Source organism: Bufo bufo, chromosome 2 (genome assembly GCF_905171765.1).
Source record: "Bufo bufo chromosome 2, aBufBuf1.1, whole genome shotgun sequence".
In the NCBI taxonomy this organism is placed as follows: Eukaryota; Metazoa; Chordata; class Amphibia; order Anura; family Bufonidae; genus Bufo; species Bufo bufo.
The window spans coordinates 121,730,378-121,754,677 of record NC_053390.1 but is presented as its reverse complement, the minus strand read 5'-3'; the positions used below and the strand labels follow the sequence as shown (position 1 = coordinate 121,754,677).

General features: G+C 42.9%; 1 protein-coding gene across 2 annotated transcripts in view; it reads right to left on the bottom strand.

Moving 5' to 3' along the window:
• Window positions 1–294: 294 nt before the first annotated feature.
• RASGRF2 (Ras protein specific guanine nucleotide releasing factor 2) overlaps window positions 295–24,300 on the bottom strand; it is a 394,559-nt gene continuing 370,553 nt past the window's right edge. For both annotated transcript variants that reach the window (XM_040421496.1, XM_040421497.1), the window contains 9 exons: window positions 17,450–17,562; window positions 15,682–15,742; window positions 14,044–14,147; window positions 13,881–13,965; window positions 12,588–12,785; window positions 9,247–9,326; window positions 7,578–7,695; window positions 7,225–7,293; window positions 295–1,612 (listed from right to left, as the gene is read on the bottom strand). In XM_040421496.1, coding sequence (XP_040277430.1) covers window positions 1,520–1,612; window positions 7,225–7,293; window positions 7,578–7,695; window positions 9,247–9,326; window positions 12,588–12,785; window positions 13,881–13,965; window positions 14,044–14,147; window positions 15,682–15,742; window positions 17,450–17,562 — 921 coding nt within the window. In that variant the 3' untranslated portion in view covers window positions 295–1,519. The remainder of the gene's footprint in view (window positions 1,613–7,224; window positions 7,294–7,577; window positions 7,696–9,246; window positions 9,327–12,587; window positions 12,786–13,880; window positions 13,966–14,043; window positions 14,148–15,681; window positions 15,743–17,449; window positions 17,563–24,300) is intronic.

The following is a 24,300-nucleotide window of genomic DNA, read 5'->3' as shown; positions in this document are numbered from 1 at the left end:
GAGTTGTTTTAGTTGTACTTGCATTATAGTTGCTGTTTTTCCATGGCTATAGTTGACACATTGTGATGAGGGTTGCCTCAGCGCACCATGTAGTGTAACCCTATATACAGCTCTAAATGACATGCTGTCTAAATGACAATTTGAATTAAGAGAAGGTTCTGATCTCTTGGTCCCAGAACCAATATCGTTATACTTTTGTCTGTCCATGAGCTGTACACACTCCACATTGTATGCTCAATAAATAGAAAGATCTGGTCACGTTCATATCATTAAGGTAAATTTATTAATGGGTAACAAAGGTTGTTCTTGCAATGTGGGAGGTCTTCAAACTGTAATTTACAATGCATAACCACATACGAGTAAAAATAACATGAAATACAGCCACCATATTTACAAAGTTCTCAATTATAATTGTATTTTTTCTGCCATCTGGAGATGTAATGTACACATCGTTATTTTTTGACGTTCGGCTTCACTCAACTAATGATATAATATTCTCCAAAACGCTTCATAAAAATAATGGCTAAGAGTCTATTCGCGCTGTACAAATTATTCAGCTATACATTCTTTGAGCAAGCAAAAAGAAAAAACATATAAATAAATGTAGCCACTAAAAAAAATTCAAGCAACAGCTGCAAAAAAAAATATATATTGCAAACCACGTCTGATATCCCCAAGGGAAATAACTATAGAATTGCATCAATAGTCATCAAAGTAAGGAGTAAAAAACAACACACACTGTTAAATATCTAAGTTTGCCAGGCAGTGCAGTTACCTCCAATACCCAAAGTATCAGTAGTAGATAAGCTACAAAAATAATTATAAGGATTGCAGCTGGTCTGAGATGTTCAGTACTTTGAACCATGATGTAAAATGACTGATAAATCTCAGACAAAGCTGGCTGCTCAGAACACTTGTGTGCACAAAGTAAGAAGCTTGAAAATGATAGAAATATGATTTGGCTATCCTGGAGATGCAGGTTAAAGGATACATGCTTGTGAACACAGCAACTGAAGCTCCAATTCTTCTTACCATCTCTTCATTACGACATGATAATACACTTTTCCATGCAAAGAATTAACTTTTTTATTTGTGCATGATACCGCAATACACTACAGTAAGGACAGTGTCACTTGACTAGTCACGACTCTCCCCTATGGATCCGTTCTAATGACTATTTGCACATTACAGATGGCTCATTCCATTGACCCCTTTTGCCATCTCACGTCTTGGTCCTCAAACACCTTGAACTTTGACGTTTTTCAAGCCGTCACGGTGAGGCGAGCATTGCCTTTCATTGTTGTTCCTCTTATATAGTATTAATATCTGACTAGCACAATGCCCCCAGACACGACTCTTGTTTTAATTCAGTGCTCTCATTCTTGCTAAAAGCACCTGCGGCGCTGACTGCTTCCACCGAAAGGGAAGGTTCTTCTGCACTCTGCTAGGCATGGCATGCATAATTCAGTTGGTGACGTGAAAGCACTGTGTTGCCTCGAGACACACATGTTAAAACTCTTCATGCTGGGAGCCTTGGTTCAATTGTTAAAGATAATTCATACAGGGTATCTTCATCCAAGATCTGCGACTTGTCCAAGAGGAACTGAGTGACCTTAATAACAGAAAAAATACAATTCGCATTTCACATCGGAGTACTATTCTTTGGTAGGGTGACACTATACAGCTATATAAAAGACAGTGTACGGTTATTGCAGCCAAGAAACACTGAAGATTGACGGCAGAAAAAGACCACCTGGTCCATCGAGTCTGCTTTTATATTATTATTTTTTATCTTAGGATAGGCATGTGTTTATCCCATGCCTGTTAATATCACTTACTGTAGACGCGGATCGGGTTGACAGATTACTGGGAGGGGCTGGAGAAGATCCAGCGGTCATGGTCCATATCGGAACCAATGACAAAGTTAGGGGTAGGTGGAGAGTCCTTAAAAATGATTTCAGGGATTTAGGTCAAAAGCTTAGGGCAAGGACCTCAAAAGGTAGTATTTTCCGAAATACTACCTGTACCACGGGCCACACAAGAAAGGCAGCGGGAGATTAGGGAAATTAACAAGTGGCTCAAGAACTGGTGTAGGAAGGAGGGGTTTGGGTTCCTGGAGAACTGGGCCGACTTCTCTATCGTAGGGACGGGCTGCACCTCAATGGGGAAGGGGCAGCTGTGTTGGGGAAGAAGATGTCTAGAAGGTTGGAGGAGTTTTTAAACTAGGGACTGGGGGGAGGGTAATTACGTTACAGGATGGGAAGATAGTGCAGATAGAGACCGGGGGCAAGGTAGTGGGACTGGAGGAGGAATGGAAGGAGGGACTAGAACAGTTCAGAAGGAAAGGTGTAGGGTAAAAAATATACATAAACCTCTCAAATGTATGTATACTAATGCCAGAAGCCTGACTAATAAAACTGGTGAACTGGAATTAGTGATGTGTGAGGAGAACTGAGACATGGCTGGATGATAGCTCTGACTGGGCAGTTAATGTACAAGGTTACAGTCTGTTTAGAAAGGATCGTCAAAACCGGAGAGGGGGAGGGGTCTGCCTTTATGTAAAGTCTTGTCTAAAGCCCACATTCCGTGAAGCTATAAGTGAGGGACATGAACATGTGGAGTCACTGTGGGTAGAGATATATGGAGCTAAAAAGAACAATAAATTACTAATAGGAGTTTACTATAAACCACCTAATATACCAGAGTCCACAGAAAATCTACTACTAAACGAGATAGACAAGGCGGCAAATCATAATGAGGTGGTTATTATGGGGGACTTCAACTACCCAGTTATAGACTGGGAAACTGAAACTTGTGTATCTCATAAAGGAAACAGGTTCTTGGCAATAACCAAAGACAATTACCTCTCCCAACTGGTTCAGGACCCGACTAGAGGGACGGCCATACTGGACTTAATATTAACCAATAGACCTGACAGAACAACAGACGTGCAGGTTGGGGGACACCTGGGAAATAGTGACCATAAAGTAATAACCTTCCAATTATCATTCAAAAGAGCGTTTCTACAGGGAGGAACCAAAATACCAAAATTCAAAAAAGCTACATTTAGCCAACTAAGAGAGGCCATAGGCCTAACTAACTGGGTCAAAGTCCTCAAAAATAAAAATACAGCCACAAAATGGGATATCTTTAAAAGCATCCTAAAAGCTCATTGTGAGAGGTACCGTATGGGAATAAAAGGTAAAGGAACAAAAAGAAACCAATGTGGATAAATAGAATTGTAAAGAAAGCAATAAATGACAAAAAGAAAGCATATAAATCACTAAAACAGGAGGGTAGCACGGAAGCACTGAAAAACTATAAGGAAAAAAATAGAACATGTAAAAAACAAATAAAAGCGGCCAAATTAGAGACGGAGAAATTAATTGCCAAAGAGAGTAAAACTAACCCTAAAATGTTCTTCAATTATATAAATGTAAAAAAGTATAAATCTGAAGGTGTCGGCCCTTTAAAGAGTAAACAGGGGGGAGTCGCAGAGAGCGATGAGGAGAAAGCAAAGCTGTTAAATATTTTTTTCTCCAATGTATTCACTGAGGAAAATAAACTGTCAGATGAAATGCTGAATGTTGAAATAAATTCCCCATTAAAAGTGTCCTGTCTGACCCAGGAAGAAGTACAACAGCGACTTAAAAAGATTAAAATAGACAAATCGCCAGGACCGGATGGCATACACCCCCGTATCCTAAGGGAATTAAATAATGTCATAGCCAGACCCTTATTTCTGATATTTGCGGACTCTATACTGACAGGGAATGTCCCACAGGATTGGCGCATGGCAAATGTGGTGCCAATATTCAAAAAGGGTCCAAAAACAGAGCCTGGAAACTATAGGCCGGTAAGTTTAACATCTGTTGTGGGTAAACTGTTTGATGGTTTTCTGAGAGATGCTATGTTAGAGCATCTTAACGGAAATAAGCAAATAACGCCATATCAGCATGGCTTCGTGAGGGATCGGTCATGTCAAACTAATTTAATCAGTTTCTATGAGGTGGCAAGTTCTAGACTTGACGGCGGCGAATCAATGGATGTCGTATATCTGGACTTCTCCAAAGCATTTGACACTGTACCACATAAAAGGTTAGTATATAAAATGAGAATGCTCGGACTGGGAGAAAACGTCTGTATGTGGGTAAGTAACTGGCTCAATGATAGAAAACAGAGGGTGGTTATTAACGGTACACACTCAGATTGGGTCACGGTCACTAGTGGGGTACCTCAGGGGTCAGGAGCCCTATTCTCTTCAATATATTTATTAATGATCTTGTAGAAGGCTTGCATAGTAAAATATCAATTTTCGCAGATGACACTAAACTGTGTAAAGTAATTAACACTCAAGAGGACAGTATACTACTACAGAGGGATCTGGATAGATTGGAGGCTTGGGCAGATAAGTGGCAGATGAGGTTTAACACTGACAAATGTAAAGTTATGCACATGGGAAGGAATAATGCAAGTCACCCGTACATACTAAATGGTAAAACACTCGGTAACACTGACATGGAAAAGGATCTAGGAATTTTAATAAACAGCAAACTAAGCTGCAAAAACCAGTGTCAGGCAGCTGCTGCCAAGGCCAATAAGATAATGGGTTGCATCAGAAGGGGCGTAGATGCCCGTGATGAGAACATATTCCTACTACTTTACAAATCATTAGTCAGACCACACATGGAGTACTGTGTACAGTTCTGGGCTCCAGTGAACAAGGCAGACATAGCAGAGCTGGAGAGGGTCCAGAGGAGGGCAACTAAAGTAATAACTGGAATGGGGCAACTACAGTACCCTGAAAGATTATCAAAATTAGGGTTATTCACGTTAGAAAAAAGACGACTGAGGGGAGATCTAATTACTATGTATAAATATATCAGGGGTCAGTACAGAGATCTATCCCATCATCTATTTATCCCCAGAACTGTGACTGTGACGAGGGGACATCCTCTGCGTCTGGAGGAAAGAAGGTTTGTACACAAACATAGAAAAGGATTCTTTACGGTAAGAGCAGTGAGACTATGGAACTCTCTGCCTGAGGAGGTGGTGATGGTGAGTACAATAAAGGAATTCAAGAGGGGCCTGGATGTATTTCTGGAGTGTAATAATATTACAGGCTATAGTTACTAGAGAGGGGTCGTTGATCCAGGGAGATATTCTGATTGCCTGAATGGAGTCGGGAAGGAATTTTTTATTCCCCTAAAGTGAGGAAAATTGGCTTCTACCTCACGGGTTTTTTTTGCCTTCCTCTGGATCAACTTGCAGGATGACAGGCCGAACTGGATGGACAAATGTCTTTTTTCAGCCTTATGTACTATGTTACTATGTTACATCTGCTGGAAATTTCAACCACTTGTTCCAAGCTTCAACCACTTTTTCTGTAAAATAATATTTTCTGACATTGCTCCTGATCTTACCGCCAGCTATTGAGCCCTCTTGTTCTTGTGTTTTTGCTTTTTATTGAGAACACTTCCTTCCTGAACCTTATTTAAACCTTTAACATATTTAAAGGTTTCGATTATGTCCATGCTTTCCCCTCTTTTCTCAAGACTATACAGATTAAGTTCTTTAAGTCAATCCTGGTATGGTTTATGCTTAGGACCCTCCACCAGTCTGACCATGGCAGCGCTAATTGGATATAGGGGGACTGTTAAGTATGTGATCATGTACCTCACAAGTAACCTTTATTAGAGCATTTTATGTTTGCCATAATTTAAGCTACGTAGAGTATCTGAGTATCTAATGTAGTTTTCTTAAAATCCCTGTTGAGCAGCTGCAGCATGTCCTGGGAACTGGAATCTTGGTATTCATGAGCCTTTTGCTCCCCCCACTCTGCCGCGGATGATTGACAGCTTTCTCCCTATATGTGGTACCGGCAGCTTATGAATAACAGGAACTCCAGAGTGCACAACACTGCACACACATCATCATGGACTCAGTGCTGCTCAACAGTGAGAAGATACAAACAAAAGAGTCTAATCCTTTAGTATTATTATTGATAATAATTTATATAAGATAAAGGATTGAAGTACATAAGACGATAAATACAATAGGCCTGACCTACAATAAATGAGTGACAGACTGGTACAGAGGGAGAGAAGTCCTTGCCTGGGAGCACAAGGGAAGGGAGAAGGAGACAGCAGGTGAGGGAAGACGTTGCTCAGATAGTTGTGTGGTCTCAGTAAGGTAAGGAAACGGTCACAACGTTTTTTGGACAAGGTTTTGAGGCAGATCTGCCTGTAAGATTTACAGCCAAAGCCATAAGTTGATCCACCAGGAAGGAAAAGCATAAATCGGTCCTTTATATTTCCGAGTCCTGTCACTTCTGGCTTTGGCAGAAAATCCTACAGGCAGATCTGCTTCAAAACCTAATTTAAAAAACTCTGTGTGGTCGTACCCTTATTGTAAGTTGTAGGCTTTTCAAGTTACTTTTAAAGGTTTTGGAGGTGAGAGAGAGTCTCTGATCAGTTGGGGTAGTGAGTTGCAGAGTATGGGGGATGCATGGGAGAAATCTTGAATATGATTGTCTGAGAAGAAGACAACAGGAGAGCAAAGAAGGTGGTCTTGTGAGGACTGAAGATTGTGTGAGGATGTATCAAGAAATTAGGTCAGGGATGTGGGGACAGGTTGGGAATGGCTTATATGTTGTTATTGATGCTTTTTAACTAAATTTGATTGGCCAATGGATCACCATTGAAGAGACTAGTAGAAGGGAAAGAGGACAAATGAAGAGCGAATGGAATGGCACAAGAGTGTTAGATGGGAGGCCAAAGAGAAGGAAGTTGCAGTAGTCTAGGTGGAAAATGATGAAGGCATGCACTAGCATTTCCCTTCTCACTTTCATTTGTCTCAATTTTTTTTTTTTAACATACATTTGTTAGTTTAGAAAGAAATAAGAGGCAGATAGAAGGCAATGCAACTACACGGTCAGACTACACTGTTTGTAGTTTGTCACCATGAGACACAGGTCTGCAAAAGAACTATAGAACATAAAATGGCCAGGAGATTTTTAATTAGGACTATTTGTAAAAGATTTATTGGAACCAAAAATGTTCTCAAGGATGGACTTTCCCTTCCTGTTACCTGATTATTCCATCAACCATGCATAAACACAGGATTTGTCTGCTCATGTAATCTATCTATCCAGACCTTTTAATGAATTGCATTAAAGTGAAATTATTAAGAATATGTCTTCAATGTTTAACAAATGATTGCTACCTTAGGCTGGTGCTCTATCCGGTATGGGGTCTGCTGGAACTGGCGGATTTCTCGAATAATATGTGATATCTATAAAAGAGAACAAATAATAACAAGAAGAGATAAAGGACTCCATCTTTATGACAATCTCTTCTAGACACCTTTCAAACCATTTAATGTAGCCTAAAATTAAACCACCAGCTGCCTATGCCACAGGGCAATATTGTATAACGGCCATTCATGAGCTCAACATGGTTAATATTTTCCTATCAGCTTAGGGGAATCAAGAAACCACTGAATGTAGATAATAAGAATACCTTACGGTATAGTGATATAAATATATTCATTTTATAGCGCTTTGTAATTTTACTGACCATTCGCATTTTTGAAAAATTTACAAGGCCTTCCTCAGTGAAGTTTGGTGTGCCCTCTTCAATGAAAGCTAGGTCAGTTAGGTACATCCCCAGGTAAGGTACAGAAGGCGGGTTACAGCTGCAAAACATATGGACAGAATAAGAAACAAATTGATCACATTAGCATTAGATAATATTCGATTACACATAGATTTAACCTGATGCCTGTCCAACTATATTCTGTTTAAATATGTCTTATTTTCCATATTAAGAAAATGCTGTTAAATCTGTTCATATGTACGCTAATTCCTGAGTCTCCAAGCAGAGCCTATGAGCAAAGGCTAACCTCCTCTAGAATGGACGGAATGAGTTCCTGGTACAATTCACTATGTAACCTAAGCAGAGGACAAACGTTTTAGTCAAAACCTGTTCAGCTGAGTGTAGGCTCTAGAGCAGTATTCCTTAACCAGTGGCATGGGTGGCACATATGGCTCCTCATCTGACCGCTCTAAAGATCTATAGTTCTTGACTAGAGATGAGCGAACTTCTGTTTTTAAGTTCAGCGTACAAGGTTCGGGTTTGGGCTAACTAAGAATTCCATTATGGAATCCATAACGGAATTATTAGATATCCAGAACTTTGTACGCCGAACTTAAACAGAATTTCGCTCAACACTATTCCTGACTCAATATTCTATCCTGCTTTTATGGACAAAGTTTAAGGACTATAGAGTCATGAAATCTGGTTCTGGTGCTACAGAACGGCATGGGATGACACCTCCACACTTTCCATCATGCCATTGTTCTTTTAAAGGGAACCTGTCACTTGGATTTTGTGTATAGAGCTGAGGACATGGGCTGCTAAATCGCCGCTAGCACATCCGCAATACCCAGTCCCCATAGCTCTGTGTGCTTTTATTGTGTAAAAAACCTGATTTGATACATATGCAAATTAACCTGAGATGAGTCATGTCCATGACTCATCTCAGGGACAGGACTCATCTCAGGTTCATTTGCATATGTATAAAATCGTGTTTTTTACACAATAAAAGCACACAGAGCTATGGGGACTGGGTATTGCGGATGTGCTAGCGGCGATCTAGCAGCCCATGTCCTCAGCTCTATACACAAAATCCAGGTGACAGGTTCCCTTTAAGTCGTGGAGGGGTGAGCTGGTAGCAACTGTAATTTTAGGACACAAAATGACTATAGTGCTAAATGGCTGTAATTTGAGAGGTGTAGGTGAAAGGTAAAGGCCCTATTGTACCTGAAGATAATCGTGTAGATCATCGCTAACAAGCGTTCATATGAACGCCTGTCAGCAGTGATCTGGCAGTGCAAACGCTCGTTCATTAGGTAATTGGCTTTTAGCAGGTTTAAAAATTCTCGATTATCTGTGGCAGATCCTGCCGTGTAATCGCGATCTGCTGCGGGCAAACAGTGATTCCGTATAGGGAAGAGCGATGGCATAACAATCGCTCCTCCCCATACTATGGAGGAGATCGCTGCGTGTAATAGCAGTGGTCTCCTCCTTTAGCAAACAGGCGATTGCTGGGAAGGAACGCTTCCCTCCTAACAATCGCCTGCTTCATCAACAGGTGTAATAGGACCCTTACTTTAGGGGATTACTAAATCCTCTTACAAGACATACAAGGAAGTTGTAAGTAGTTCTGAAATTAGATATACGTTACTTTTTAAGAGTCTCTCTAAGATTTTTGAATCTCCCTTCCGACGAGACAGTCTTCTGAAGTTTGTCCATAAGTGCTTTAGTCTATAAAAAAAACACAGTAAAAAAATAAATAAAAAAAATGTGAAAATGTTAAAACAATGAAAGCATTACATATCATTAGATTCCATGTAATCATTCTCTATAGTCATTGTGTAGCAGTACTAAAGAGACCCAGGGGTTGTCCAGGACTTAAAGCGGTTCTCCAGGAATGTAGAAAATTTAAATACTTAAATAATTCTTTATTATAAATATATTCCCAAATACCTTTCATTTGGCTCATTTTGTTTATTAGCAGAAACAAAATGGCAGCCGTCCTATTAGTGCACACAAAACCTGTCCTAATGACAAAGCAGGACAAGTTACTTCACAACATTGAGATAGAGGAGGTTAAGACAGCTCTTTCCTACTTGTCAGGGATTATGATCCTGAATACAGATGATAAGAAGGTTAGCTGAATCTCTGTAGGAATGGAGATCATGAGGAGACATGAAGTACAGAGAGGACGGCCTATAGCTCAGTCTTGTGAAGTAACTTGTCCTCCTGTGTGAGTAGGACAGGTTTTGTGTGTACTAATAGGATGGCGGCCATTATATTTTCCCTGATGATTGCTCCCTAAAAAAAAAGAGCCATTATAACTAATGAAAGGTATATAAAAATATATTTAGAATAAAGTAATATTTAAGTATTTTCATTTTCTTAATTCCCGGAGAACCCCTTTAAGTGCTGATGTCCTATTCTCCGCATAAGGGCTCATGCACACGAACATATTTTTTTCCCGTTCCGTTTTTTTTGCAGGTCCAAATGGGGAACCATTCATTTCAATGGGTCCGCAAAAAAACCTGAAATGATTCAGTGTGCATTCCTGTTCCGTATGTCCCCATGTCTGTTCTGCAAAGAAAAATAGAACATGTCCTATTCTTGTCCGTTTTGCGGATCCTCAAAAAAAAAAAAGCAAAATACATACGGTCATGTGCATGAGCCCTAAGTCATCTATATCAGATCAACACTCCAGCCTTCTGCTAATTTATCTTGAATAGTGCCATATATCATATAGTGCCAGTGCTTGGTATTGCAGTTCAACCCCATTGACTTGAATAGGACTGAGCGTAGACAGGCCATGTGACCCATTGACATGATGTCACGGTCGAGGAAAAGGACGCAGCGCTCATCTAAGTCCCCTTTCAACAGCTGATCAGCGGGAGTGCTGGGAGCTGAACCCCAGCAAATCCTGAGGATAGGTCATCAATATTTAAGTCCCGGAAAACCACTTTAAAAATGGTTAATTGACAATATTTGTATACTGTATTTGAATAAAGATGTAAAAAAAGAAAAACAGTGGCGTGCATAGCGGATCAGGAGAATTTTAAATTGGGATGTCCTAATACAACCACACTCCTAACGAGCTGGGAAAGGAGGATTTGGAGTGTGTTTGCCCTAATTATTAGGTCAATGATGTAGGACCTATGAAAGGAAACTCTGCACACGTTCTCACCACCTATTAAAGGGATCTGTCACCTTGATCATCTACAGTAAGGCCCCTTGCAGATGAGCGAGTATTCCGCGCGGGTCCAATACATGATGTGAACGCATTGCGCCCGCACAGAATCCGGACCCATTGTGTACATGTATGTTGGGTGAAAAATCGCAGCATGTTCTATATTCTGCGATTTTCACGCAACGCTGGCCCCATAGAAGTAAATGGAGCTGTGCGAAAATTGCATCGCATCCGCAAGCAAGCGTTTTTCACAGATGGTTGCTATGAGATGTTGTTTGTATACCTTCAGTTTTTTATCACGCGAGTGCAAAACTCATTAAGGTCTCATGCACACGAACATTATTTTGGTCCACATCCGAGCTGCAGTATTTGCGGCTTGGATGCGGACCCATTCACATCAATGGGGCCGAAAAAGAGGCGGACAGCATTCCGTGTGCTTTCCGCATCCATTGCTCCGTTCCGTGGTCCGCAAAAAAAATTATTTAACCTGTCCTATTCTTGTCCATTTTGCGGACAAGAATAGGCAGTTATATTAATGGCTCTGCGCCGTTCCGCAAATTGCGGAACGCACACGGACGCCATCTATGTTTTGCGGACCGCAAAACACACAACGGTCGTGTGCTTGAGGCCTAAATCGCATTGCACCCGCGCGATAAAAACTGAACAATTGAACGCGAATGCAGACAAAACTGAATGATTTTGTTTGTGAAATCGCACATTTTTCACTGAACGCATTCGCAACGCATCCAGACCTAATCCGCAAACGCTCGTCTGCAAGGGGCCTAATACATGAGTAGTAGTGCAGATAAGGAGTCCACATCACTATTTTTTTTTCCCCCGCTGTCAGCACTCAAAGCTGCACTGAAATACACAGTCCGGGCTAATATAATGGACAGCAACACAGCAGTGCTGACAATGTATTTCAATGCATCTCTGGAGTGCTGACAGCTGAGAACGGGGGACTAAAAAAAAAAAATAGTGATATGGGCTCCATATCTGCAGTACTACTAATGTATTATTGTAGATAATGGTCCAAAATCGGGCTGGCAGATTCCATTTAAAATAAGGCAATAGGCATGCAGCCAACTTGGACAAGGTCTCCTCTCCAGGGGCCTCATAACAGCCACAAGGGAGGCCTCTAAGGCGCAGATGTCCTTGGTCCTTTCTCAAACTATTGCCAATACATAAAAGAAAAGAAGGGGTAAAACTGAGCCCCAGCGTGGACAGGGATTGATGTGAGCGACAACTAACTGTGCAGTGCTGAGGAATATGTAATGCTATATAAATGTATAAAATAATACTATGCGTGATTTGGTAGAATATTGCACGGATGCAATACATTCATGCAATATGCCATTCACATTAACACGTGTGTATTTTATCTTACACTCCTATACCAAACTATACTATATTCGTGGCAACCACCTCAGTTATATGAATCTTTGCAAAAAGATTCTTGAAGACAGTTTTGCATTTCTGAACACAGGCATCATACGATGTCTGCAAGGGAGTGTATGTTTAGGACTAATATGGCTAATTTTATTTTTGCCAATTATTACTACCTGCGTTATACCAGTTTGGATAAAGTTATATCTATTCTACACAAATGTAGTATGGAAAAATCATCCTCTAACATTTGAAACGAAGAAAGTATCCAATTGAATTAGAAGCCCTGAAATTATTGTGGTTAAAATACCCTGACATATGGCCACTAACTGAAGGCCTTTCATGATCAGAACATGAATTAATATCTATGACCCAATCCTGAAGTACATAGATGTGGATCCTTCATGTTCACAGTTCCTTACTTGTTTAGAGACTTTGGCCCAGGTTTTTTTCAGTCTGTAGATTGCACTTCTGTTCAAGGCTGAGGTGATCTCCAGCACCCCATTGTAGTTGTGCATGCAGCGGCAGATATCAGCCACCACCACCCACTTCTCAATGGAGCTCGCTCTAGAGGTGATTTCTGGATGACTCATGATTTCTGAGGCAACAAGGTTACTCATCTAGAAAAGAAGGACAGGGCATGTAATAATTACTTCTATGCAATGAGGTTAATATATAGATCTACTACTGTATCCACTCTTCAGCTCCCATCTTCTGCTACGGAAGTTATGGAAACAGCAGAGTGCTGGCTGCTCAGATGTTCCTAAAAGTCTATCCACCCCAGGCTGATGGTAACTGTGGTTATTCCCATCTCGGCCAAGAAAGGTCAAGATGGGACAACCCCTTTAAAGAACCAATCACACTTTCAGTGCACAATTCATGGTACTATACCAATGCTCTTAGGCTACTTTCATACATATGCTATCTGGCCAGCTATTCCAGCAGAGGAACAGCTTGCTGAAGTTCACCGTATCCTGCCTAGCCGGATACTGACCACCAGACCCCATTGACTATAATGGGATCTGGCGGCGGTTCAGCCGGTTTATAGCATGAGCACTGGGTTTCAGCTGAACAAACACTGGTATGGTTATGTCAGAAACCTGCTGTATCCCTGCCGAATCCCATTGTAGTCAATCCGGCTAGGCTGAATATGGTGAACTCTGGCAGGCTGTTCCTCTGGCATAACAGCCTGCAAGATAGCTTTAGCACATGTGTGAAGGTAGCCTTTGGCTGGCCGGATCAAGTGAAGATTGTGTCCCCATGGATTGTTTACGTTCATTTTTTACCCTAAATTGCTTAATGAAATATAAAACAAACAAAAAACCATGTACATCAATCATTAATTAATTGACTTCACTAAAATATTCTCAGGTGTTAACAAATTTATTGAAATAAGTTAAAATAAATAATCCTGGGGGGCATGATCTTCACTTGATCCATCTGGCCCTACATTAGATAGCTGTCAGCTTGTTCAGCCAACAATTATTCCTTCCAACCCCGGCATACACACGTATGACGAGCGTGCATGAGGTGTCAATGGGGAGAGAGACACCTCTGGTGGTGGCTTATGTCCCATAGATCAAAAGGACTACTAGATCAGGCAGACCAGTGTTGGGACCCCAACATAAACATTAGATGGTCAACCAGTACCTTCAAAATTGGCTGGCTCGGCAAACATTTATCTAGTTTCTAACAAGACCTGGATGCATACTTACATCATTGAAATGTTGGCTGGTTTTCATTATAAATTGTGTGCTCCCACATTTATCTGGTTTCATCCAGCGCTGGCCAAGAAATTCCCTGGTAACAAGATAAAGAGTCAGCTTGCATACAGAATAGAGAATTCCAGAAGCTCCGGGTAATGTAGCAGTGTCTTACTGATATGGTATGCTCCTAAACACTATGTGGTCCAAAAGAGTGATTTGCTCTGCCAGCTCCATTGCTGACAGTGTATCCAAGCATCCTGTTCGGGGACCTTCCGACTGCACCGGAAAAAAACACATCAGTTCATTAACATACACATCAATATTTTATTCACCTGTATGCACAATAGCAAAATGCCATGTGATAAAAAGTAATAGCACCTATATCACTGCCTTTTTCCTAATAAAATAATAACCATTCAGAGATTTAGGCCTCATGCACATGACCGTGTCTGTTTTGCGGTACACAAATCGCAGATCTGCAAAACACGGATACTGGCAGTCATTCCGCACATCCTGCACTCTCTTAAAAATGCCTATTCTTGTCCACAGAACGGACAAGAATAGGACGTCTTCTATTTTTTTGCAGCATGGTGCAACAGACATATGGATCAAATACAGATCAGATGAGGACCAAAAATATGGTTGTGTGCAAGAGGCCTTATTCTTCTTTCTGATGCTTAGACTATGTTCACATCACATCACATATCCATAAGGCTCCACTCACACAAAGGAGGCCAAAAGCGTGTCCTTATGGCTTCTGTTGATACTGGGAGTCCCTGAGGGGCATAAGCCCGTATACGATTAGGGGTCCACAACCTTTATCTCATCCTACAGCTATGTTGTCAGACTATATCACTTCCAGGGGCCACAATAAAACTTGAAGTATTTCCATCTAAGGCATTTATGGCAGATTTTTGGCCTCCTTGGAGGCCTGAACCTAACAGACATTTATGGGATATGATGCAGATACGCTATCAAGGTCTCTGTCTGGGATACCCTTGTTAAGGAACAATCTGGATAAAACTGATGCAGGCATTGAATGGGATTGAAAGACAACCAGGTAAAGAATACAAGTCATGGGCAGTACCAGACATACTACAGTAAGACTAGGGCTACACGGCGACTTGTGGCTGCGCAATATAAGGTCACAGACTTCGCACCTAATCATAGTTAATGTGACCAAGTTGTCAGCCACAGCCTACTGGGACTGTAACCTGAGGGCAGAACGAAATCCAAACCTGCTGGATTTCTACATGACCACATTCACCATCGTTAGGGGTGAGCGGCAGCGTAACATCTGCAATTGTACGCATAGCCACAGCCTTATAGTTCTGCCTCAGTTTCTCCTTTAAGTTACTTAGAATGGATTTCAAACAGCGCCACGTTTTCCCCACAACAGTGCCAGCCACTAAGTACCCTTTGAAACGGTCACTCATATGTATTGTCATAGTCCTGCACGAATAGCTAGGTTCAGTGCAGGAAATATAGCGTCTGCGTCAGAAAGGGGCTGCGGTATTGTCACAAGGTTACAGAGTTGCATAGAATAGCCACCAGTTGCACTATTTCAGACGTATGCCCTAAAAAGATTAATGTCTATCCCATTATTAAAATGCTGCCATTAACATTTCTTAACATGATGCCATTGTGCTGTATATAAACTGTGACCTGACAGTCACCTCCCTTAGGCACCCGCAATAGAGACCTTAGTGCATCCTGCATATAAGTAAATCAACATTATGGAATGAACTGGCAGGACGGAACCAGTATTTCATCTACGTACGTTACCATGATAAGACATAACAAGGCTTACCATGGCAATGATCTCCTCCATTGTCAAGTGGCAGTCATCTTGTTCATCCTGAGAAAGGGCACTGGTGACAAGCAAGACAGTAAGTATTAACCAACGTGCTTCCAGAGTCTAGAAATATCACAGGGTTAACTAGCGGAACAATCTTCTATTAATCATATAAAAAGGTCCATATCCTGAAACTTCAAGGGGTCAGTGCGGGAAGGAGTGGGATGCATTAGGTATGCAGTACATGGGGCAGTATGTTCACATGTGGTGTAGCAGGAAGATACAGCTCTGCCACAGTGAACAAAATATGAGGGGAATGCATTAAGACTGCTATGTTATACGCTGGTCTTAAAGGGAATCTGTCAGCTTCAATACACCCCCCAAACTAGAGTATGTAGTGTAAGTGATGCTGAGTACGGTTATGTAATTTTTATCTTAATGCTCATTTGCCTTCCGACACTGTGCTCGAACAAACAGTGGCGGATTGGGAACTTACAGTGGCCCTGGAAAAAACCCTAAAAGTGTCCCCATGTTGTCAAGTTTGCCTTGCAAATGATAGGAAAAAAACGGACGCGGACGCGCATGACAATCTTGTGTGCTTCTGTGTTTTTTCACTGACCCATTGACTTGAATGGGTTTGCGAACCGTTGTCCGTGAAAAAAATAGGACTGGAAACACGGATCACGGATGCGGATGACAAACGGTGCATTATCCGAGTTTTCAACGGACCCATTGAAAGTCAATGGGTCCGCAGAAAATCACGGAAAACGGAACAACGGACACTGAACACAACAACGGTCATGTGCATGAGGCCTAAAGGTGGGAATATTCACTCATCAAGTGATGTCCAACACATTAGGACCACACTAGACAGTGCCCAAAAAGGAATGTGGTCAGGTTCCCAAGAATACATATGGAAGATGGAAGGCGCAGGTTTCTTGAGAAGACCTGGTACACCTGGTGGTATCTGGATAAGCACTATTGATGCCACTTAGTGGGCACAATGGTCACAGGGAATATATCACAATGGTATAGTAGTTGATGGAAGGGTAAGACAGGGCAGGGCAGCATGAAAAGAGTAAAGAACTGACAAAAATCTGGATAGTAGGTGACCGGCAGTCCATTACACAAATCTCCTCACATCTAGAGACAGTATGAATATGGATTTATAGGACATCTGTCAGTAGATTTGTACCTATGACACTGGCTGACCTGTTACATGTGCACTTGGCAGCTGAAGACATCTGTGTTGGTCCTGTGTTCATATGTGCCCGCATTGCTGAGAAAAAGTTGTATTATTTGCAAATTCTCTTGTAGTAGCAATGTGGGTGTTGCGGTTACACTTTGAGCCTTTTCTCTCTCTGTAACTGCCACGCCCTCTCCACTTTGATTGACAGGACCAGATGTGATCACGTTTACACTGCCTGGCCCTGTCAATTAAAGTGGAGAGGGCGCGGCATCTGCAGTGAGAGCAGAGCCTCTAGGTGTAACAGCAACGCCCCCGTTGCTCCTAAAGGCTCATTTGCATATATCAAAATATGTTTTTTCTCAGCAATGTGGGCACATATGAACACAGGACCAACACAGATGCCTTCAGCTGCCAAGTGCACATGTAACGGGTCAGTCAGTTTCATGGATACAAATCTGCTGACAGATGCCCTTTAAATTACCGCTGTAAGTTGCCAATTATTTTCCCTGAGTCTTTTAGATCAGTGAATTCCTTTTCAGAGGTAGCAGAACACATTTTACTTCACTCACAGTAGGATCAGCCTCAGCACTTTACCTTAGTATGTTGCTTGCTGCTTTCCTTTCTTGGGGTAGGAGGTCAGGGTCACGTAAAACATCTTCCAACAAGTTCATTACATTCATTTTTACTTCATGGTACAATTCAAAATCCTTGAAAGTAAGCACAGCGGTGATCACTTATTGTACTGCACGATATTAAAAACCTAAGCATGGAAGTAAATGCAGCAACTCGCAGTCAAATAGGCTTCATATTGCAGAACCAGAATATGTTGCTGATGGCGAGAGATGCAATGAAATTAGTCATGTCAATTATAAACTCACCAGTAGATGGCACCAGAGTCTCAGAAATTAATTGGATCATAAAAAGGTTTAACTTTTAGGGTTATTGTTATTTTTTTTGCTGTTTTTTGCACCTTTCCTTTGTCGACCTTCCTCTAGTCACAGGGGTGCACCTAGCCTTTCTGCTGCCTGAGGCAAAAACTGAAAGGGCACCCCCACTCCCCAATTTCTTAACTTAACCCCTTCCCTTCAGCTCATGGCCCTTTCGGTTGCCCCCCTCTTGCCCCTACCTGGTGCACCCCTGTCTATTCATTATATAAAGTCTGACCACAACTGTCAGGAAGTGCATTTAATGTTACAAACTACAATCCAGAAAATAAAATGCAAGGTTCCAGCACCTGTTCAGCATAAAACGACCTTTATTTAATCATAGAAGGTAAAAAAAAAAAAAGTAAAAGCATAAGCAATACCTACACGTTTTGAGTGGCCATGGCATGCCATGATTAAGAGTGGGGTGTCCACTCGAAACGCATGGTCTTGCTCATGCTTTTACTTTTTTCATCTTCCATGATTAAATAAAGGAGGTTTTATGCTGGACAGGTGCTGGAATCGTGCACTTTATATTCTGGACTTTGGCAGGTGACTGGTCCTGCGTTTGATCCCTGCACCTGGAGATGGGGCGAAGGCGATTACAAGGGTGGGGGAGCAGTCTTTCAAAAAAAAATTGTACAAACTACAATACATTTTCCGTGGTCTTGTCATTTTCAAGGTTCATATTAATCATAGAGCACGATGCATTACATTACAACTGAGAAAAGCATCAGATACTTGTTTTTCCATGATATCTCAGTTATAATGAATAAGAGCTAATGACGACCACCTCCAGGGTGATGCATCATGCAAGCTGATTTAGAAGAGGTTAATAAAGAAACTTGAACCCCTGCATAATGCATATGATTAACATACCTCCCAACCATCCCAAATCGGACAGGAAAGTCCAGGATTTCGGCAGCTGTCCCGTGACATGTGAGGACGCAGAGGCAGTGGAGTGTAATGGTGAAGCAGGGAGCCTTAATCTCCCTGCTCCATGATTCACCTGCCTGTGTTCTCCCCAGAAGAAGCAATATGGTGAAGTCTTCGCACCTGCAGGACTGAATAAGGGAGCGCACAGGCTGGGGAATGTTGGTCATATCCTGGCGCGTGCGCTCAGCGCGGCAGGCTCAATGACGTCACCTCAATACAGTCTTCACTGCTGTAAGGAGGCATTCTGCTGTGTGTGAGGTGGCGCTATGGGGGCAATCAGGGGGAATAACTCATGTATTGGGGAATAGCTACTGTGTGGGGGCACTTATGAGGCATATCTATTGTGTTAGGGCACTAATGAGGCATGACTAGTGTGTGTGGGGCAATCAAGGGCATATCTACTGTGTGGGAGCACTAAGGGCATATCTACTGTGTTAGGAGGGCAATCAAAGGGCATAATTACTATGTGGGGGCCCTAAGAGGCTGGGCAGGATTAGGTGTATACAGATAAGCACTGGGCAGAGTTAGAGGCATGGCTTAGTGCAAAAATAATTTGTGCGCCGCTGATAGTGTCCCTCTATGGCCTTTTTAAAAGCTGGAAGGTATGGATTAAAATTGTCAGACACCCACATGATTTAGAAATACGAGAGCAACAGAAAAGTGAATAATACTTATAGTAATAACAGTAAATTCCGGCTCACATTTCTTACATGTCTTTTGGAAAATGACAACAGCAGCCTGATAGTACCTTTGCCCAAACACTTCCCTCATCCCGTGCACTAGTTTTAGAAATCTTCCCTTTTTAAAATAATTTACAGCTATACAATTGCAATGAGCCCCTGAGGAGCCAGTACAGAGGATGGAAGTGGTAGTGGCCCTGATGAGGTGTTGGGTCTCGATGTACTCCCTCAGGTCATTGCTCCCTGGGGATCAGTGCAGTTGGAAGGCGATTTGAAGAATCAGACCAGAAGTAAAACTATAATCTTTATTCAATACAAAATATAACTTGTAGTACATCCAGAAGTAGTAGGTACAAAGAGCAATCTCTGTCTCCAGATGATGAGATATGGTGGATGGATAAGTGGCAATTAATGCACCTTAGATATGCTATGTTGCTGATAACTCCTGTAGGCTGGCACTTGTGGATTTTGGTGTCCACTGTCACGGCGGGTGTGCACTCAGAATCACAGAAAACCCACCAACCAGGCTCTGGGCGAGAGACAGGGAAAGGGTCACCTCCTAGGTAATCCCTGACCTCTTTCCCTGCACTGCTCAGCCCACCTGCAGACCTTTAAGGTAGGTATGAGGTGTCCCCGTGCCTTCGCTGACAAAACCCTAACTTCCCTGAGATGGTGAAGAGTGGAAATAGGACCAGCCTGCTCGCACAGAACCTGGATGGAAGAGATGACACAAAACAACTAAACCAGAAATCACACTTATCTCTCTGAGCTGGAACAGACAGAAAACCTTCCTTCCTAGCTTCCAAGACCACAATGATTTGTATAATCCGCTCAGACTACTGGGCTGATGAGCTATTTAAACTAATGACTCCACCCAGTGCACCTGATGAGAGGCGGATCCAGCACGGCTCAAAAACAAACACTAAACTCGTGCTGCAATCCTGGCCGACCTCCGCACATCGTCAGAGTCGGGCATGACATCCACTTTATAATGCAGGCTTGGAGTTGGTCTGGCCTGGATGTTATCTAGCTGATGGGTGTTTGGAAAGTGGTCCCTCACCTGCAGCAGGATCTATAAAGCTGTGGCTTTGCTGGTCAGTCAGCAGCTTTCCAGTTATCCTGGTGCTCTCTGGAGTTGAGGTCTCACAGGAGAATGGGTTCTATGGCTGGTCCCTAAGACTAGAAGCAATCGCACATGCTTCCACACTCTCTAGACTAGAACTCTGGCAGGAAGCAGGACCAGCCCACTCCCATCAGGAGGTGAGGAATAATAAGGTGGTTAACCCTGTTTATGCAAAAGGGGAGAGTCGTCCCTCTAAGGGAGAATGGTGCGGCCGCACCTCTCACCGAAGTACTGTTTAAAAACGTAACTACACTGCTCAAAAAAATAAAGGGAACACAAAAATAACACATCCTAGATCTGAATTAATTAAATATTCTTCTGAAATACTTTGTTCTTTACATAGTTGAATGTGCTGACCACAAAATCACGCAAAAAAAAAAAATGGAAATCAAATTTTTTAACCCATGGAGGTCTGGATTTGGAGTCACCATCAAAATTAAAGTGGAAAAACACACTACAGGCTGATCCAACTTTGATGTAATGTCCTTAAAACAAGTCAAAATGAGGCTCAGTAGTGTGTGTGGCCTCCACGTGCCTGTATGACCTCCCTACAACGCCTGTGCATGCTCCTGATGAGGTGGCGGACGGTCTCCTGAGGGATCTCCTCCCAGACCTGGACTAAAGCATCTGCCAACTCCTGGACAGTCTGTGGTGCAACGTGACGTTGGTGGATAGAGCGAGACGTGATGTCCCAGATGTGCTCAATTGGATTCAGGTCTGGGGAACAGGCGGGCCAGTCCATAGCATCAATGCCTTCGTCTTGCAGGAACTGCTGACACACTCCAGCCACATAAGGTCTAGCATTGTCTTGCATTAGGAGGAACCCAGGGCCAACCGCACCAGCATATGGTCTCACAAGGGGTCTGAGGATCTCATCTCTGTACCTAATGGCAGTCAGGCTACCTCTGGCGAGCACATGGAGGGCTGTGCGGCCCTCCAAAGTAATGCCACCACACACCATTACTGACCTAATGCCAAACTGGTCATGCTGGAGGATGTTGCAGGCAGCAGAACGTTCTCCACGGCATCTCCAGACTCTGTCACATGTGCTTAGTTTGAACCTACTTTCATCTGTGAAGAGCACAGGGCGCCAGTGGCGAATTTGCCAATCTTGGTGTTTTCTGGCAAATGCCAAACTTCCTGCACGGTGTTGGGCTGTAAGCACAACCCCCACCTGTGGACATCGGGCCCTCATATCACCCTCATGGAGTCTGTTTCTGACCGTTTGAGCAGACACATGCACATTTGTGGCCTGCTGGAGATCATTTTGCAGGGCTCTGGCAGTGCTCCTCCTGTTCCTCCTTGCACAAAGGCGGAGGTAGCGGTCCTGCTGCTGGGTCGTTGCCCTCCTACGGCCTCTTCCACGTCTCCTGATGTACTGGCCTGTCTCCTGGTAGCGCCTTCATGCTCTGGACACTACGCTGACAGACACAGAAAACCTTCTTGCCACAGCTTGCATTGATGTGCCATCCTGGATAAGCTGCACTACCTGAGCCACTTGTGTGGGTTTTAGACTCTGTCTCATGCTACCACTAGAGTGAAAGCACCGGCAGCATTTAAAAGTGACCAAAACATCAGCCAGGAAGCATAGGAACTGAGAAGTGGTCAGGTCACCACCTGCTGAACCACTCCTTTATTGGGGGTGTCTTGCTAATTGCCTATAATTTCCACCTGTTGTCTATCCCATTTGCACAACAGCATGTGAAATTGATTGTCACTCAGTGTTGCTTCCTAAGTGGACAGTTTGATTTCACAGAAGTGTGATTGACTTGGAGTTACATTGTGTTGTTTAAGTGTTCCCTTTATTTTTTTGAGCAGTGTATATGAGAATCAAAGGGGCAGTAACATGTTAAAATATAACTTTTAATGGTCTAAATTAGAATATCCCAAAAACAGGGAGAAATGACCCCTTACAAACATAAACAGACAGACACAGTCGGACCCTAAATGCGTGTGTCCCGTGGTGAAACGGGTCACGCCTGGTGGGGACTCACAGTCAGACCCTTGTTATGAGGGTGTTGGGTCTGACTACACACCTAAAAAGGAAAGAAATGCAAAGCCTAAAATATGTGGACCCCAAGAGTCAAGAGGAGCCACACGTAATGGTGAAGACTAACGTCAGAGTCCTGTGAATCTATGCAAAGACTAGGACGGTGCCTTATGTGGGTAAGATAACAAGGAAAGATCTTACCGGTAAGGATTCATAGGCAGCGCTATTCACCGAGTACAGGATGTCGCTGGAAAGGGTGGTCTTTTCCAGATTGTAGATTCTGAGTAAGGTGTCCTTTTATGGCAGGGGAGGGGGGTCTTCAGGTAGTCGGTCATATGTCGTAGAGAGTCTCAGGGAGGTAAACTGCCCCTGTTGCACCCTACTTGACCTGTTAAGACCCTAGTGCCCTAACACGGGATCCATGCCCCGCAAGGTATACAGTGAAAGTACACCACATACTATTAAGTGGTCTGAGCCAGTCTGCGCCCCCCTCCCCCCTGCTCAGTAATACTCTATTTATTCTTTGCAGCGGAGGTCGGCTCCAGTGACAGTACGCCACGTACCACCTAGTGGCCTGAGTTAGTCTGCCCCCTCCTGCTTAGCAATACACTATCTACACTTTGCAGTTGAGGGCAGCTCCAATAGTGTCATCCCTTGTCCCCTGATGATTCATGGGGTTTGTTGTGACTAACCCATAGGTATGTTCAATTGATAAAACGCGTAGGGACAGGTGAATATACCCATTTATTACAGTTACGGTTTTACTACCATCACACCAGGTATCCATCTACGATCCCATAACCCCGGCAGGGTCTTACAGGGACCTTAGACCAGGGTGAGGTTCCGGACGGGAACACCCCTTGCGGGGCACGAATCCCGTGTTAGGGCACTAGGGTCTTAACAGGTCAAATAGGGTGCAACAGGGGCAGTTTACCTCCCTGACGCTCTCTACGACATATGACCGACTACCTGAAGACCCCCCTCCCCCCCTGCCATAAAAGGACACCTTACTCAGAATCTACAATCTGGAAAAGACCATCCTTTCCAGCGACATCCTGTACTCGGTGAATAGCGCTGCCTATGAATCCTTACCGGTAAGATCTTCCCTTGTTATCTTACCCACATAAGGCACCGTCCTAGTCCTTGCATAGATTCACAGGACTCTGACGTTAGTCTTCACCATTATGTGTGGCTCCTCTTGACTCTTGGGGTCCACATATTTTAGGCTTTGCATTTCTCGTCTTTTTAGGTGTCTAGTCAAACCCAACACCCTCATAACAAGGGTCTGACTGTGGGACCCCACCAGGTGTGACCCGTTTCACCACGGGACACACGCATTTAGGGTCCTGACTGTGTCTGTCTATGTTTGTAGGGGTCATTTCTCCCTGTTTTGGGGATATTCTAATTTAGACCATTAAAAGTTATATTTTAACATGTTACTGCCCCTTTGATTCTCATATAACCCTGTTTATGCCAACCATTCCTCCTCTGCTGGTGTACAGGGATAAAAAAAATGCATTAACCATGCATAACACAACTGCAGGTACTGCACAATATAACAGTATATACAGGTATGTACTATAACAAAAACTGAGCTGCAATAGTGGCTGTACATACTTTCTCAAAGCATATCTCCAATGCAGTCCTTTAGTGCTTGGAGATAATTGCGGAGTGCAGCTATTGTAGATGGTGGCCAGTACACATGATGGGAGGAGGAGACAATGTGCTTCTATACAAGCTGTCTGAAGGAAACTATTTTCTGGGAATGCAGATGAACAATTAGGGGAAATATG